Source organism: Pseudoliparis swirei, chromosome 2, assembly GCF_029220125.1.
Source record: "Pseudoliparis swirei isolate HS2019 ecotype Mariana Trench chromosome 2, NWPU_hadal_v1, whole genome shotgun sequence".
In the NCBI taxonomy this organism is placed as follows: Eukaryota; Metazoa; Chordata; class Actinopteri; order Perciformes; family Liparidae; genus Pseudoliparis; species Pseudoliparis swirei.
In genome coordinates, this window is record NC_079389.1 from 14,861,296 (window position 1) to 14,880,581 (window position 19,286).

General features: G+C 41.8%; 2 protein-coding genes across 5 annotated transcripts in view; one reads left to right on the forward strand and one right to left on the reverse strand.

Annotated features, from left to right (window-relative positions):
- Positions 1-11,043, forward strand: part of chpfa (chondroitin polymerizing factor a) — a 38,545-nt gene extending 27,502 nt beyond the window's left edge. Inside the window, exon 5 of the mRNA XM_056432217.1 lies at positions 10,859-11,043. Coding sequence (XP_056288192.1) covers positions 10,859-10,862 — 4 coding nt within the window. The 3' untranslated portion in view covers positions 10,863-11,043. The remainder of the gene's footprint in view (positions 1-10,858) is intronic.
- asic4a (acid-sensing (proton-gated) ion channel family member 4a) overlaps positions 1-19,286 on the reverse strand; it is a 78,945-nt gene that overhangs the window by 15,874 nt on the left and 43,785 nt on the right. The window lies entirely within an intron of this gene.

The window sequence follows — 19,286 nt, forward strand, 5'->3', positions numbered from 1 at the left end:
AAATGGTTGTTGGCAGAGCTTCCGCTGGTTTGTTTCTCTGCCTCTGAGCCCCCCCCCCCCTGTCTGCATCTGCAACGTGATTGATGGATGCATTTTTCTCTTGTTACATCGTGCACCAAATTTAGCAAAGGCAACAGGGCTGACTTGAGCAATTCCCAAGAGGGGGCTTGGCACTACTGTTGACAAGCTGAAGCAGAGCAGCAGCATGGCAGTTACAAACCAAATAAAAAAAGGGTTCGTACTCCTCTGAGTGACTCAGTTGTTTACAAGAGCTAATTATTGCAGCTGCTAATGTTGCATTGTTCACTTTGTTGCCATTCGGAGAAACAATATCACTGCAATCAACAGACATTTAGATGGTAATGGAAAAAAGATTCAAACATGAGTTCCAGGTCTGTATTATTGTTATTATTATTATTATTTTTATGAGTTAGGTCTGAACACAAACATATTACACTTAATATTATATGTTCTGACCCTATGTTGTATTATTATTTCTGTACTGATTTTACATAATATTATTCTGTTTATCCATATTGTTATTTTACCATTCAAGGATGGATTATCTACTGGGCAAATGACGCTGTATACTCAGGGGCCCCAAAGTAGCAATTTGCTTGAATAACAGATATTTATGGCCACATGACATGACCAGACTTTCCTTGTCGTAGGACCCTGAAATTAAACTAAATATAGAGTTCAACCACTAAAGTCATTTATCTGGTGAACATACTGGAACATTTGGCAATGATTTTTTCCATAACTTGATGCTCGGTATCTCGTGTTATTATTCAATTATAACACCTTTCTTAGGTCTCTGTGCACTGTACTCAACACAATGCAAAATGAATGGGAGGCCTTATTGAATTTTTTGTACCTATATTACCTTGTTAATCTGGCAGTATCCCTGTCTAATCTATATATAAAAATATCTATTCAATGTGTGAGGGATCTTTTTGTTGTTGTGTGGATTGTTGTACTTATTAAAGTTGAGGGTCTCAGGGTAGAGGGTGTCTAATTCAAGATTCAAGATGTTTTATTTGTCACATACACACACAGGGTGTGCAGTGAAATGAAAGTGGCAATGCTCAGCAGGAATGTGCACACTATTTGTGTGTGTGTGTGTGTGTGTGTGTGGGGTCCTGGTGAGGTCGGAGTTCGTCCTGATGGCCTGAGAAACAGTCTGTTGTTGGGGTGGTGAGGATCCTTCCTGTCCTGAGCGGAGCAGTTGCCAAACCAGGCTGTGATGCTTCCCCTTTCTCACCAGAGTGTCTGTGTTTGTTGACCATGTCAGATCCTCGGTGATGTTCACTCCGCCAAGCCTTCTGAGGCAAATCTGTGATTCTGGACTTATAAATGCATTAAGATGGAGCCTCATCTATTGCTGCAACATATTATGGAACAATGCCCGACTTCATGACATTTGCATATACTGTATCTCACCAATTATTGCGTCAGTGTCCTAAATGTCAATTCACTATGTGTCTCTTGGCCATGTTTTTTCTTCCAAAGAATCTTGTTTTATTCTCCGTCTCTCCATGCTAAATGTATTGAGAGACCAACCCCATAGCATGTCATTCAGAGGCCCTAGTGGGAGGAACACTTTAAAACCTCTTTATGGCCGTGATCTGACAATCCCATGCCACTTTTCTATTTTAAATAACTTCAGTGCTTCTCCGGAGGACATCCATTTCCAGGCAGGCGGCGTGTCACAGGATAGCTCTCCGAGTATGAGGAAGGTGGATTTGAATTAATTTAAAGAGGGGTAGAATATGCCAGAGCACTGATTGGCAGTTGAAATCCATTAAGGCAGGCTCATGCAGGTTTAAGGTTGAGACAGTGCGTTCCTTGATTTAATGGCTTCATTATGAGCTCCCAGCAGTAAGACTTGAGTCGTGATGTGACATGAACTGAATATTTACATGGTATTTCTGAATGTTTTTGCGGTGTAGGCTGCTGGTCAATGTACTACGCTGAAGAAATCTTATTTTAGATATCATCACCTTTGTAATAGATAATGTGGTCACCATTCAGTTTGTTTCAATAATTGTCCTTTTTAGTTAAGTGATTATTCTGTCTAATAAGTCTAATTCTTTCAATATACTCTTTTTTAGAAATCCCTGGTATAAAGAAAACTGCACTGTAAGCAAATGCAAATGTAATTTTACCACATTTGGCAGACATGTTGTAAGAAAAAACTCTATTTGAGACAATGGGCAAAATTTGCATGAAGGAGCTGTTTGACAAAATATATTCCTCAATTTTCTGCCATAAAGGCAACGAATTACAAGGTCATGCATCCAGTTTGTATTTTAATGCACAGACATCCCTGTTAAACAACCAGGCGAATACATCATCATTGCCGTGACAATGCAATAATCTTGCATCAGAGACAGTGTCACTATTTTATCCAATCTGAACTGGAGGACAAACGAACATCCTGTAACAATGAGGCAATGTTGACAAGCGGAGGTACAAGAAGGACAGAAGGACTACATCTTTAGGTCATGGCTGACAGAGAAAATGTTTTGCTTACTTCCACCTTTGCACTCGATACCCTCATTTGTGTCCTGGATACAGAACTTTCCTCCATGAAGTTTCTCTTTCACCCAAAAAGAACAACAACGGGTTTATAAGGTGACACTGTGAGTTTCTGGGAAACAATAAAAGAGGTAGAGGAAAAAAGGGGGACGTCTCATCTTCATCGCTGATATTTATGTGTACAATTCTGTTTTGCTGTCTTTTATTGACACAAATGAAACAAAGGGCTTAAGGTGCAATTCTATTGCCTCTCAACGGCTCTCACCATGGCGACGACAGTGCCTTGCAGCTAACGGTGATAACAAAGCTAACATTGCAAACTATGGCAAACGTGCTGACAGAGATAACAGTGCCCGCTCACATGCATTTAAAGCAGGCACATATGTGAGTTCCCTCGCTACATTTTCAAGACATTCAGTTTTTAGGTCTGCTTGCACTATTCAGTATGATAGCACTGAACCTCTCGTGGGGTGGAAAAAACATGAGCAACACCTTTTAATGAAAGACAATCGTCAACAACACGACAGCCGTATGAATGAGTTGATAAAAACCTGTAACAGTGACAAAAAAAACATATTTAAAAGCTTCATTTAGATATGGTGTATTTCAGTATTTCAGTTGAATATTTTCTTCGTTTATCCTAAACTCAGCGCCAATAATCCTCTGCTGATGACCTTCGGTCTTCAGACAAGGCTAAGAGCAAGGCTGCAGAGATTCAGAACATGTTTTAAGGTCAAGATCAGAGAATAAAACGATAGTGATGTGTTAATCCAGCACACAACTGATAAACTGAAAAAATGAAAAGTACTCATGACTAAATCTTTCTTCTTCTTATGCACCATGGCTAAGCTTCATAATTCATAAAGAATCCTCAATCAAATGTCAGGCAGATTGCGTGTATCCTGGGTCAGCGCTTTGAGATCTCGACAACAGTGGGGAGTAAATACCAAAATAGCAAACATCATAACCCCCCTTCAAAGAAAACCAGTTTGCCTAAATAGAGGAGAGGATATGACATGTCGCACCAACAGTGCAGACTGGGATGTGAGGCGCACACGTTTTGCACCATTAACTTTCATCTGAATGTCGGCACTGGGAACGCAGCTTAGGTTTGCTATTCAACACGTTACAGTTATTGTGTATCAATTCCAACCACCATTACACAAGTGCCGAGATCTTAATGGTAGTTTAATACAGTCATTCAAGTGAGATAAATACGGTGCAATCAGAGGGCTGTCATCATGGTTGGTCTTGCTCTGCCGTTGGACAGAATAATTTTTTATTAAAATGCAATCTTTTCCACAAATAGTCACAAGAAATGTAAATGAAGACCGGCTAGCATAAGTGTTCCCAGAAGAGCTTCTGATTAATAATAAGAAAAGTATTATTGAATTCGGTCACTGATGCGCTGTGTTCATGATCAAACACTGGGGCTGGTTTACACTTCGAGGTGGTGAACTTGCTTGAAGTAGTCTCTTTACATTTTGCTCTTGTGTTTAAGTAAATACCATACATTAAAATGATAAACTCTGGTATAAAGCCGCAGGGCTCGTTTCCGTCATTAGTATAGGAGTTCTGACTCGTCTCTTCTCTGCCTTTGCTGCCTTCTTTCCGGTTTCCTCCGACAGAGCATCAAAAATAAGTAGAGTACCAAAGTAAGAACAGTGCACTCAGCAAACCTCTCTCTCTTCAACTGTTAGTATTCACATTTTTCTTCTGTCCCCCCATGCTGCATATCCAAGCATAATCAGCTAATGGAGCAGTGAGAGAAGCTCTTGAGGTTGTAAATGGACAGGCTCTCCAGCACAACACAGCAACTCACAAATAGAATAGTCATGACATGCAGCACTCCCAGACATGTGGAAGCTGTTTTACAAATGTGAGGATAAACTAATGTCAAATTGGGGATAATTCATCTCGAGCATCACAGAGAAACAGGTCCCTAATCAGTCTTTATGTCTAATTGAGATGAATCGTTTCCTGCAGCCCGTCCCCGGGTCTAACCAAAATGGTACTAACTCTTGACCTGAAGAGTCAAACTAAACAGATCTTATTAATTATGCTCCATCTGGAACAATAGTTGTCAGTATCCATGTATCTATGTACATATGACTCAACAGGAATGGTGATTTTGTGTCAAAATATCTTCAACCCTCAAGATAATGGCTCAAAACTGCGTCAAGAACATATCATTGTCTAATCCCTGGGGTGTTTGAGGTGTCCTGTCAACTCGGCTTCATCTGAGCCATTTAGGATCCTCTGTCAAAGTCTTACAGCGCCTCTGGTTAAGCTATGATTATGTTTGGGCCTATGGGGGTGTAGGAACAATGTGCAGACTATTTATTCCACTCCAGCGCTCAGGGTCATGGCTCAGAGGAGAGGTCTTGCTCAGTACAGTCATGCTGAATGTATGAGCTCATGGTACGCTCAAGATAGCAAAAGAGTATCTTGCCCGCTGTGCATCGGCCAAGAATGCTTTGCTTTTCCACTTCATTTCTCACACAGTTCTGATCAGTCCTTCCGTACAGTCGGCTCTGATACTGAAGAGAAGTCTGTACCGGCAAACATTCCCGCCGTAGGCATTTTTCGAACTGTCGACTTTGTTCTTCTGCAGTCATTTAGATATTCAGGTATAATTGAGGCACCTCTGTCATTAACACAGGGTTTTTATTTCCTAAGCTTTCAATCTCACACCATTCTCTGCTTCTCTCAGACTCTGGCACACAAACACTCCCGCCCAACTCTCACTGAAGAAACACCGCCACAGTACACTGGCCCAACTTATATTTAGTATTCATCATAACAAAAACACCCTGTTTGGTTGTTCTCCTTTCCAGGGAGCTCTAGGTACATGATATATGTTGGATTGGTGCTACATGTTAGGGTTGATGAAACTGCTGAGCAGGAAAAACAGGATCTACTATCTCCTGACATCATCAATATGTTTTTTCTTCATAGATATGAGAGAGAGATACAGATGCAGATACATATCAGTTGCTATCTCCTGTCATTTGGAGACACGTGTTTCATAACAAGTGATGAGATAGTTATGAATACATGTTTATGTTCCCTCCTCTTGTTCCCCAGTGGAACATGTCTAATGTCCAAGGACTCCTCATGACATGCAACACTTGCTTTGTTCACAAGATGGTGCAATAAGTGCACTTAATTACCCATTTACTGACTCACCAAACCTTTCAGGGAGTGCAAGAGTGAAACAATATTAGCCTCGTAACATTTATGAGCATGGGGATTCATTTATTTTATGCTACATAAATCATCCAAGTAAACAAGTCTGATTAGTGTTTTTGCTCAGACGAAAGAGCTTGTTTTGAGTCAAAAGCAGATCTCACAGTCCATTAGACGAAGCTGTATCTAAAGCCAGAGCCCAATGAACTTTGGTAGATGCAGGGGTTTAAACTCCTCACCTAAACACGCCCACTTTAATTTGGCATCCAATCTCTCTAATTGCTGAGTTAATGAAGGAAATTGCAGCAATGGAGCAAGGGACTGGCAAATTGAAGAGAAATCAAGATCTTCAGACCTCTTATCCTGTCCGTGACCGACTCTGATCAAAGTCTCAGCTACAAGAAATGCCCTAACTTCTGCACTGTGTATCGGGAGGTATGTATGCAAAGGCGAAACTGTGCTCAACGTTGACATTTTGTTGTAGTCATGAGTTGTCACTGTCCTGATTCATGTGAGTTGTTACCGTCCACACACAACACACACACACACACACACACACACAATCACACTCATCAATGAGTGTTGTTGCAAATCCAACTGTTCGCCAATGGAGGTCGATAAAGATCATTTGATGCACCTTTAATGCCAGGTTATTTAGAGAGCAGAGGACTACTGTAATCCCTGTCTGCAGATCAAAGACAGGCCTGCTATTAACTGGGTGGCTGGACGCCACCTGCCCAGATGTTCGGCATGTGGACTCCCAAATGGGAATCATAAGACCACAGCTCGCCTTCCAGGAATCATCTGAGGTTCCAAATTTCAAGGACAAGCCTGCAGTCAAAAGGACTCCACCTGGGCTGTCGGATGAGTGATGACATCTAGGGAGTGAGCCCGGGACGCCGGATCTCACTGCTGAACCCTCTGGAGATGTCGTGGGTCAATCAGCGAAACATCGAAGAAGGAGGGCGCCCACTTGATAACCCATAGGATGCCATCAATCATTCGACCAGCCCACGGAGTCTCGAGTATGCAGAAAGGGATATTTACACCTTGTCCTACATAACAGATGAAAAAAAATTTTTTACATAGTTTTATAATAATCTATGAATCCTTTTATGTTTGCCATATATGTATTCTGTTCAATGTCGAAGTTTTGTAAAACATTTTTCTAAAAATCTATTTCAAACCTTGCTAACAAGGTTATTACATTTGGTACAGACACCTTTCGAAGTTTATGACACCGCTGCTGCATTTTTAATTTAAATTTTCTATCAACATAACAGGCACTTTTGATATCCTGCATCAGAGGCCACAAAGCTCGGTGTGGATTAGAGAGAGTTGATGTGGGGCTCTGCATATCCCACCGCCTGTTGCCTCGGCTCTGACTGTCAGTTAAGAACTTGCTTGTTGTGATAGGGCCTCACAACATTGGAAGGCTTCCTGTGGTTACAGCCCCGACTGTCAATGTGCATTGGAGCTCCTTGGAGTTTACTCACACTGGAGCTGTTTGTTGTTTGTTTACAGCCACAGCCTCAGAGTGAACCGGTGCCATTGTACACTCGGCCGTGCTGTGGTGAAGCTGGAGTTGATTCTTGCCATTATTTTACCCATTATCGAAACACATTACTCACTGTCATAATAAGCACCGAGACAAAGACCAACATAAAGCATTCAACATCCCATTCAGAGGTCACGAGGCCATTTTGTTCCATGACCCTCATGTGACCTCACCAACTCTTTAGCAACAATGTGATATTGCAGTCCAAAACAACCACATAGGTTAAACGCATGTAAACGTCTGTCATGTCTAAAAGAAGAAATTATGAAATGTTATGAGGTCAGTCGGTTGGTCGGTTCCAGATCAAGACTAAAATATCTCAACAACTGAGCTGGTCTGGCATGACGTTTTGAACAGGCATTCATGGCACCCAGAGGTTGAACCCTTAAGACTTTGGTGAACCTGCTTGACTTTTCATCTAGTAATTACACTATAACGTATTAATAATAGCATCATAAACTAATTTATTTCAAGACATTAATAAGTATTCATAAAAAACAGGGCACCAGTATATACACAGCCTACGAATGCTAATAAAAGCCTTGAGGGGGTTAGTTTCGTAATTGGTTTATAATATCATCACAAACACATTTTATTGAATTTGACTAAATTGTATTTTTGTTAATTAGTTACTTTATTTTGTGCTTTTTTACAGTTATTAATGTTTTTTACAGCCAACAGATTCAAAGCGAGAACAATTCTGTATTTAGATTAATAAAGACATCATTTACTATTCAGTTATCAAAAGTACGTTTTTTAAACCTCTCTATTAGCACGTAGCACTACAAATGATCTACTAACCTGAACATTCAAACAATAATTTGTAAGGTTCTGTTCTGTTCTGTGTGTACTCTGTGTCTCCTCGGTGTCTCCTGTGTCTTCTGTCTCCTCTGTCTCCTTGATTGTTTCATTCCCTGCACCTGCCCTCAGCCACTCTCGTCTCGTTAATGTCTCATGTCATACACCTGTTTCCATGTCGTACACCTGTTTTCCCCCCTATATATTGTGCCACTCTTTCCCTTGTCTTTTGCTGGATTGTTGTCTTTTTTCCGTCGTCCTGTGTTTCGTGAGTTTACCTGATCCTGCCTGTTTCGACGCTGCCTGCCTGCCCCTTTTTGGACTTTGTTGTGTTTTTTGTTGTAACCTGTTTTTTGCCTCATTAAAGAGCGCCTTTTTGTTATTGAAGTTTCGATCCGTCTTGTTTCTCTGCGCGTGAGCTCCTGCACCTCGCTACCTGTGACGTCGGCGTGACATAATTTGACGAAGGCCACAAGAAGCTCACAAGACAATGGAAACTGTTTCCAGGGAACCTTTTCCCTCAGAAGCTAGATACCCACTAGGTGTAAGAATGGAGTATAAATACAGTATATAAAAGGGAAATATTTAAGATTGAATTAGACTGTTAATTTACATTGTAATTTAACTTCACCTTGAATATATATTTTTTCATTTTAACAATTGCAGAAACAGGAGAAAATCAAAGACTTCAAAATGTAGTCAACAGATACATATTTGGGTTAATATGAACAGATAAATAATTGCCTTTGTCTTCTTATGCAGATGGCAGTGTTTATACTGGATTTCTATCTACAAGACAATACTTTAATATATTGTTCCTTCTCTGTGTCACAGATGAATCTGTCTTTAACATCCATAATATGAAAGTATCAAGCGCATGCATTTTTTAGCAGACATTTGCTCGATGCGGATAAATCTGTGTCAAATCATTTTCAAAGGTGGCACCCTCGACTTTGACCTTATCCCAGGCTGCTCAGATTTGGACTGAATTCCATTAATACAACGCAGAGCAATTTCATTGCAAGTAACAGACACAAAGCCAACCTTGATGCCTCCAGTGACGAGCAGTTTTGCAAGCAAAAGTGAGACGATATCATGCAAACGTTTCATATATCTATCATCTAGAAATCCTTGCATTTCAAATATTCACCAGGTCATTTTAATTTTAATGCCTAGGGTTATGAGTGTAGACATACAATTAATGTATCATAAAGTATGAAGGAGTATTTCTCTTGCTTCAATATGAGTTTCATCGCCACACACGCACATACAAACACACACACCACACACACACACACACACAGAATCAACCCCATTACCCGAAGGTGTTAAGCAGCTGCAGTGTGTTTCTCCTTGTATTCTGCCTCTAGAGCATGTGTAGTATACGTCAGACCCCAGTCAGGCATTACAAACGCATGACTTATTGTAACTAACAACAAAGCTGTAAACCAAGAATAAGAATTGTGACTTCTGCAACTCTTCACGAGATCTATAATTCACTTTGACAGGTGTCAGCAACAGAGCATGTTTATTTTTGCTGTGTTGTGACAAGCAGCAAAATATACCTCTGAAAACATCAGAGGACTTAACATCCCACAGTCTGTGAATTCTGTGCTGTGCATGATATATCATTAGCGAGCGTTGACACCATTGAGATGACTAAATGATGATAACAAAGCCCTGTGTATCACAGTCTTCAGTGTGATGGAGAGAAGGCCCACCTGACTCGACACAAGGCGTGTCTGTTCCCTTCAGTCTTTAGTCATTTTACTAAACACGAGCAGCTGACTTTAGGTAAATGACAGTAAGTGCAATGCAGTAGAGCAAGCCGACTGTTCTCACTCAGACACCCCTCAGGATAATCACATTGGTTGTCATCATAGCGTGAACAAAAAGTCAAGACTTCTTTTTTAAACTGACAAAAACAGTCAAAGTAAAGATTTTTACCCCCGAAAAGAAACCAAAAAAGAAAGCAGCCTTCCAGTGAAATGAAATGAGTATGGCCTTTGACTCTATCACTCAGTCTGATAAAATTCTGTTTGCGGACTTTCAGCTCCAGCAAACATTGGCAAACAGAATGTCTCTAACTGATCGGTACAGCAGTCAATACATCAGTGTGTGCATTGGGATGAAGAAATCAATGTCAGTGCATTCCCATGCCTCATCCATCTCGGCCAGCGAGCCCTCATACAGGGATGGAAAGCCATCAACTGAACTTACCCAAAGGGGATGGCGCACACCCGATATTGATGTTTGAAGGGTTGCCTTGGTGCCAAGAAAGGCCCTTGTAAAAGCCATGGTAAAAGATTACCCAAGCAAGCATGTCCTCCTTCAGCACAGCCGAGAACACTAGTTTCCACCCTTGGTACCGATTTGAAGGGTCATTTTTAAACACAGCAAGGGATGAAACAAACAACAAGGGAGGCTAGCAGGAGCCATCCATCACTCCTACTTGGCTATACCCTGCTGTTTGTTGAGCTGGAGATAAAGCTGGCCCTATCTTCAATTAAACTTGATCAAACCTTATTAAGGCCCAATCTGTAATGCTAAACTAAATCAAAGAGGCTCGCCTGGGACGCAGTTTCTTTTGTCTGATAAAAAACAATTTTATTTTATAATTTTGCTGTGATGGGTATAATAGTGATGCAAAATTCTGCACCACTATCACTTTTACCTATACAATGTTGCACTTAAGGATGTTATGGTTGTGAAATTCCAGTCACATGTGTGACGGTCCCCGTGTCTAATCACTAATCATGCCCTTGTCCCTAGGTGAGTGATTGCCTGATGCAGCACACCTGGTCCGAGAGCAGGAGGGCATAAAGGCTTTGAGCTCTTGCTGTTAGTTTCCTTGGGTTTGGCTGACAACACTTACACTAGATTACACACACATGCACATGGACACTACTGATGTTACTGACTGCCACACTTCACTACGTTATGTTTCTTTATTACGTTAAATAAACACTTTTCATTAAATTACTGCTGTGTCCGCGCCATATTTGTCATGGCCTAAGAGCCGGGTTGTGACATGTATATCATTGGCCATAACGTTACTGCTGCAACAAGTCACATTCCACACATGGATCAATCCTGTTTTATTTTGCATACTCTCTCCTTATTTCTGTAAATCTAAATCTATAAATCTAAATATGTAAACCAATTCATATAATGTCAACACACTGTATACGGGTATATTTTCAACATTCACACTCATTAAAGTCAGTTGTGATCATTTCTACATGTTTAATATTACAGATTCATTCATATTAGACAGAAGGTAAGATTCTAAAATGAAGAACAAATAGATTTTCTGTCGGTATTGACAAAACACACAAGCAGATTCACTTCTGTTGCAGGTGAGAGGTTTGTGGCTTGTTGCATGCAGTTTAGTAGATACGATTGATGTGCCACTGCTCTACCACACAGACAATGTCATTAAAGTCATGCAACCATGGCCTGCAGCACCATAACTGAGGCACATGAAGCCACTTCCTTTTTCTCAGGGTACTATGTTGAGGACACTGACACAGAAACATTTTTGTTTCTACAACAACAAGACACTTATTGTTTCAAAGTAACAGCCTCTTATGTCTGGGTACACACACGTTTTAACTCAACATTTATAATCCATTGCCTCCAAACTTTGTGGTGCATTTCTATCCAATAGAAGAAAACAATTGGTAACGTCGACATCTGGAACATGGTAATACAGTAATGTAATGGACTTTTATACCATGTGAAGACAGTGACACATTGTAATCATTTCAGTTGGAGGAAATGCATGCTGCAGTTTAAGCCTTCACAGAGTTTGAGTGTGTAAGGCAATCATGAATAAGAATAGGAGCAACAGGATTCAGATGAGGTGATCAAATGCAACACTTTGGACTTTGTAGAAGTTGAGAGAGATAAAATAGAAATACTGAAGAGTACATTTCAGGACAAGTGTGAGCTCAGAAATACTTCACTCATATCGTTCTCTATACAGGCCCAGAACCCGTTGGAGCCAATAGGTGCATATGCCACAGTAAAGCCAAAGAGAGTGAATTTGGCAGGATTCCCTGCTATGTGACATAATAGTTTGTGGTTTAACTAACAACCAGGTGAGACGCCGACTGTTAGGAAAACCAGATTTGACATTAGAAACACTGGGGCAGGGATGTCTATGTGTACAGAAATAAACTGAATTGAATTGAATTGAATTGATCGATATCTACTGCGCAAGTAAGTTTATTCCCAGCTAAGCATGCACTGAGAGAAGAAGTGGAAGTCAACAGGGAAGTTAAAATATAACAAAGTTATAGCAAACCCAGTAAGTCTTGAACAAAAATTTACAGAATCTGAGGAACAAAAATGTACAGAACGCTTGAGAACAAATACCATTTAATTAATTTAATTTTTAGACTGGACACTGGCGCAGACTGCAATGTCAGTTAAAAACCATCCATGCCCTGGATGTTAACAGTCAGGTTAAAGCAAGTACGAGAACATGTGTTGCTTTCTCGGGTCGTCAGATAGCACCACTGGGCAAGTGAGCGCTGTCATGTGAGTACAAGGGCTAAGAGCAGTGACACAAGTGCACGATGTTAAAAAGGGAAATGGCTTTGTTAAATTCTATGAAGATATTTTCAATGGTCAACACCATAAATAGATTGACCTCACTGTTATCAATTGCTCATTTTTGAGGAACTACTTCATCATGGGCAAAATGCAAAGTATTCTTTGTGCTAATCAGGGCTTCTGGCAAACACAACGTAATATTGAAAGCTCAAAGTTGTTTACCTTTAATAGCCCCAAAAGAAGATACAGATTATTATGATTGTCGTGTGAGATTTTCATCAGCATCTGGGATGTTTCAGTGAGTCATCGGACAGATTATTGAAGGTCATTGCTTGTTGGGGACAGCATGACCACTGGCTGAGATATTGCTGGTTAGTGCAAAGGCGTATAACCTCGAACTAAACAAGAACAAAATCATAAAAAATACTTTTGACACACTCACAGCCGATTGAGACCAGAGGAGTGAGAGCGGTGACAGCTGTCGGCACCACAGGACAAGCAGGAGCTTCTGAGGGTCACGAGGGGGAGCCGGTATCTTGCCAAGTTCCTTCCTAACCTGTCAGACATCAGCGTGTCAGATGCTTGAAGGTGACACACGCTAGCACTGGCAGGAAACGCAAACGATCATTTTTCAACGGCTTTAACATCTGGTCACCCATGTCCGACACCAATGTCAACAAACCAATCACGCAGTCAGTAGATGCCAGCTCGCACTGCCCGTCGTATATGGGTTAGGAGCACTCATTGACTGCAAGCACAGTCAGCGTGGATACAAAGGAGAAGAGCGATCGGCATTCGAGTTGAAAGGGACCACACACCACTTCAGAGCGTCTTTAAAAAGACACGACACTGTGCACATTTGAGGTTGCAAAAGGGTGGGCTGCAAATATACAGTCCTAAAACCGCCTATTGGCCAGACCAGGAACTTCACTCTGCAATTCCTTTATGTCGAGCAGAAAGATAATTTAATTCTTCACAGGAAAAATGGACAAGACCAGGAGACTCTGAAATGCAGATGATAATGAATAGACGGTGAGTAAAATACGTGCAGTATCAAGATCTCGTTCACGACAAAGGAAAGTGTGGATTCCCCAAAGATCACAAGATGAGCGACACCACCAGAGTAATTATTTTTGGGGTTGGAATGGATGTTTGCTTGCAATGCATGGCATTCCTGATCTTACGGTGCATTTATGATCTTAGAGAGTAACATTTTGAGAAGATGTGATGTAGGATATGTTTAGAGTTTAACAAAGTCCATGCACCATCATGTGGGAAAGGGAAAAAAAAAGATGAAGACGGTCGTGGATTGTAGATGTGATGTAATCCGTAAGCAAAGACAGGGCGTCTAAAATGTTGCTGCTATAAAGCGTGATGAATAAAGTTATTTTCACAATTAACCAAAGTTGCCTGGCTACATTTATAGAACAACAGGAAATTACTGATTGGGATCACTAGTTGTAATTGTGAAAACAAAGCCCTGATTAAATCCTTGTGTTGTAAACACTGCCAGCAAATGTTGTTCATCCAAAGGAAATGACAAATAACATGAGGAACACACACAACTGACAGCGGTACTATCTGACATCGCAGCTTCTAGATGCTTCACAGCTTTTTACCAGCTTGTTGTTAACTTTGTGGGTCATCTGGTGCTGGACAATCCGTATATCGTTCTCTGGAATGATCCAGGAGTGTGGTGACAATGAAATAACACGGTAAAACCACTGTAAAAGGGGAACAATGAATAGCAACACGGTGAAACACTCCGTGAACTCGTTGATTCAGGGTGATAATTGCCTGGCAGTGGAGCTACAGGAATCTGGAACACAGAAATAATCAAGATTCATTCATCGAGACAATAAGATGTCCACACCAAACAGTTTTAATATTTCGTTTCACATCGTCCAATTTGAGCAATCCGGGGAACACAACCCTGATTAGTTTTCATCACAAGCAGGACAGCAAACAAATCATGCAGTCGTATTCAAGAAATACGACTGCATGATTTGTTTGCTGTCCTGTACAAGAATTATTAATCATGCCCGACCACAGTCCTGCTTCAGACACACACACAAATAACACACCCACAGAAAAACAACATCAAATATTGTTTGTATATCGCCTGCCAACCAGTCTGCAATTCAGTCAAGGCTGTTAAAAACATTAGCCTCAGGTTTAGTATCTTGAATTAGAATAGATTCACAGCGGTCGGCTGTGTTAGAGCAGTAAATTGCGAGTGTTTGTTCTGTTGTGAAACTGCAGGTAGTTGGTGTGTGATCATTTGTAGATCGTAACAGAAATACTGGCTGACGCGTACTGGTGCTTATCATTTTGTTGGGCAGAAACTGAAAAGCCTTGTTAAAACATACTTGCTCAGCACAATCTGATAATTGAGGACATAACAGCACATTTCTCACAGGGGAAGGCCCCTCGATGTCAAGTCGGCAAGTCAGAATAACAGACAAGAGAACTTTGTGAGATCTTCCCTCACCCTCCGCATTGCATTTTAGGTTATTGTAACACATAAATCATCTCTGTAGCATACTTAAGAACATACACATCTTTGTTTTACCCATGAGCTGTGACCTCAATACACCATACAGTCTTTACAGAAGACCAAAGCATGGGTATAAACAGATAAATATGAGAAGTTGACCCTTCTGAAATCCCCAGTTTAATTAATGCCAGGTCCCCTCTCTGTAATTTGAAGTCTCCTTTATTAGAAATTTTAAAAGTGCTCTCTCCAGAGACGCTCTGAGTCACAGGGAAATTGTGGCACAATATGTTTTTAATTTCCCAGGAGGTCTTTGCACAGCAACTATTTAACAATGGAGACGCTTTGCTGAATGAAACTAAAAGGTATGCTTTCCCCCCCACCTCTTTTGTCATCATGCATGGCCCGAACATGAAATATTCTGCCCATAAGCTTAGTAATACTCACTCTTGCTTTCCACTGGGACACACACGGTAGTGCTGCTGCAATACAACTTCAACTAAATGGAAATCCCATCAAACAATTAAAGCAAAAATTAAATAATTTTATCAGAATACAGCATTTCAGAGATATAAACATATCCAACATGCTGATGAATGTTTCTTCATTATTTGCCTTTAAATCATGCCGTAATTAGGTTTTCTAATTGAAAACATAATTGACAAAACAATTGAAAGAAGCTGACTTTAGCTGAGAATGTTGACATCCACACGCCACGACACAATATGTCTCATTGTGTTGTTTTACATTGAGGCTACACGAAGAAACCGAATGTTTCAGTTAGTTTAGAGGGGAATATTACATTACATTACATGTCATTTAGCAGACGCTTTTATCCAAAGCGACTTACAATAAGTGCATTTCATTTCCTAGTACACAAACTAACACAAAGAAGAACACAGGAAGTAACATTTCTCAACATAGTCGTAACACAAAAAAACCATAATAAGTAAGTACATCTGCGCTATGCTAATCTAATAAGTTTTAATCCAGATATAGTCGATAAAAAGGTGTTTTTGTTTTCTCCGAAGATGGAAGATGTCTCTGCTCCTGATGTCAGTGGGGGTCCTGTCACCACATGAGGACCACTGAGGAACAGCAAGCAGTCGGATTGAATAGCTGATTAGCTCGTGATCAGTCGACAAAGTCGATTGGTTGTTGAGCGGCGCCGCTGGCAGCTACCATGTGGGGTGATCCCGGATGTATCCAGGGGGAGATCGGGGCGCAGGCATGCCGCCAGGAGTATTTGCCAGTAGCATGAAGCAGCCACCGAAGAGCCAGGAGAGGAGCCGGGAGAGCTGGAGTGAGGGTGGAATTGGAGTGGTGTGAACCAGTGGAGGCTGAAGACCAGTCGAGCTGCTGCATCGGATGGATGGCAGTCAGAGGTCCAGGGGGGGTAGAGGCAGGTAGAGTTATGGAATGATGCAGAGACAGAGATTGGATCAGAAAGCTTAGGATGATTGCAACCAGGATCCTTGAGGTGAAGCAGGCACAGGCATGAACTACAGGAGCAGCCGCCATGGCCAGACAGGTGTGGAGGTCGAGCAGCGAAAGTGTCACCCCGAGGTTCCTGGGGGTCGCAAGGGGCCAACACAGGTGGGCAGTCCAGTAGGTGATATGAGTGGTGCTGGAAGGGTGGCTCGTTCTGTCGTGGGTGGGTGAGCCAGTCTTGTCAGGGGTGATCAGCAGGTCTTGAGCAGACATCCACTGAGATGAGCAGAGACCACAGACAGAAGTCAGGAAGACCTGCAGTGTGTCATCAGCATAGAAACAGGAGGGACGGTGCTAACGCAGTCAGAGCATGGACAGAGAAGAAGAGCCATGAGAAGAGAGAGAGAGAGAAATTCCTAATGACAGAGAGAGAGAGAGAGTGAGGGGACGAGAAGGAGAGGGGAGGAAGACACCCATCCTTGAGGGATCAGATCCAGAGGAGTGATGGAGTGTGCGGGATTTAAGTCCAGGTCCTGAAGAGAAGAGATCAGGATCCGATCATACTTACAAACCTGCTAACATCTGTTTGGCAACAGTCTCCCCCCCCCACACACACAGACTTGCCAAGTTAAGATCACAGGGTGACAATCTAATCATGATATACAGTATATCATCAGCTATTCTAATTAACAGGCGAAAGATAAGCCAAAACCAGACTATTGGAATGCAAATATTTTTTTGATTTTCATGTTATCACCCAGAAGGTCCAGTAGGTTCCCTGTGTTTCCTGTTTCCCTGTCCTGTGGTCTCCTGTGTGTTTTACCCGTCTGGTCTTTCTGTCGTCAAGGAGGCGTGGCCATCCCCTCCTCCCTCTCCTGGGCAGTTGGCACCAATCTTCCATCAAGACACACACTGCAGTATATCAACCCTGGTCTTCCTGCTCTTCATCGCCTGATCGTTTCGCCGCCACAGTGGTAGTTACCTATTCACTCTCCGACATCATTGTCCACTCTCCTCGCTCCCTCTAAGACTTCCAGTCGCAATCCCAGCCTGAGCAACCCTGCCCTGGCCACCTTTTTTGGGATTTTAATATTATTAATAAATCCTTTTTGTTACAAGCTTTAACCGTGTTTGGTGTGTGCTGCTTTTGGATCCACGTTTAGTTTAGCAGAAAATAACATGAATATTTGGGTACATTTATTTAAGTCAGATGAAATAGGAGGCCAAAGAGATTAAAGGTCAGATCGATGCTTTCCAATCAACGTGGTACTCGTGGAGATGTAATTTCCAATGGCAGAATAATTATCGTAGGGCTTCTCATGCAGTTTTTCCTGACCATCTTCGTCACAGTGCACAACGGTATCAGTCATGCTCATCTATCTCTTCATCTACATCTATAATAGAAATACACCAGCTTGTCACCCTCTTGTGATCCCTAAAAGAGGCACCTCAGATTGTTGGTCTTTGAAGTCTGACAGTAGTTTGACCATTGCTGTCATCAGGCTCCTCTCTACTATGAATGTGTTCCTCTGCTATAAAGTAAGTTTTGATTTGAATCAAAGCTGAGGACGGCCCTTCATACAATAAGTCAGATTGAAAGGATACGGGTCCATTGAGGCCCTATTTCCCCACGTCTGGACACTGTGTCAAGCCTGTCTCTTTCATCTTCAGCTCACTGGCTGAGGACACATCCATCAACTGCTCCTGCAGCTTAGCAATCAGTTCTACCGAGAGGGTTCCTGGCCCGGTCCAGATAGTTTAACAGATGTCCTGTCAATATCACTCAAACGTGAGCTCAACTCACTGTGGAGTTCAGAGAAAGACGTCCTGCCCCTTTGCACCACAGGAGCTCTGCCGGTCTGAGAAGCAGCTCCAATGTTCATCCTCACATCTCCTCTCCAGCAGCATGACCTTGCTTTTTAAACCATTATCCTTGTAACCATTTTTGTTTTTTGACCCTGTTGCGATAAGTACATTTTGTTCACTTGGGATAGTTTAGGTGCTCGTTTATAAAAGCACGTACAAGGCTGCGAGTGGAGGGTTTAGAGACACTAGACGGCAGATGAAGAGGCTGAGGAGCGAGTCTGATCCGCCGACTTGACAAAGGCTTTGAATGAGTCTGTGATTCACAGGCCCGGACTGGGCGGTGCCAACAACTTTTTGCTGTTGCAATCCATACTTTTCTTTGAAAATTTTAAGTGGCAGCAGCATGTCAACCATAGCTTAGCAATTTGGTTTATCTGCAAGGTGTGTGTTTACAGTCGGATGTTTTGGTGTTACTATTCACACAAGCCTTCCGGAAAGTGTGTGAGCTATGGATCAGTGCTCGGGTATTTGTTTTATAATGAACTAGCTGCAAATCCACCTCCTGTAATTTTGTAACGTCTATGATTGTAGTTCTCTTTTAACCCCAACTATGAAAACATACAATATCTATCCTTGTATAAACTAAGGTGCCTCTGTGATTGACCATCAAAAAGCAGTCGAACATGCTGGGATATGGATAAAAGTGATTTAGCTTTGCTGGACACGGTTAGCTATTCTGACTCAAGTTCAGCATCTGTGCTGGTGTGACTCGGTGTCCACACATTGCAGAGTCAACACCCTGTCAGGCCTTGTGGGAGACTTGAGGCCGACAAAGCCCTGAGGACGGCTCCTGGTGGAGTTCTGGTCACTGCAACCTGTTTTTGAAGTTCTCTCAGATGTTGTATCCAT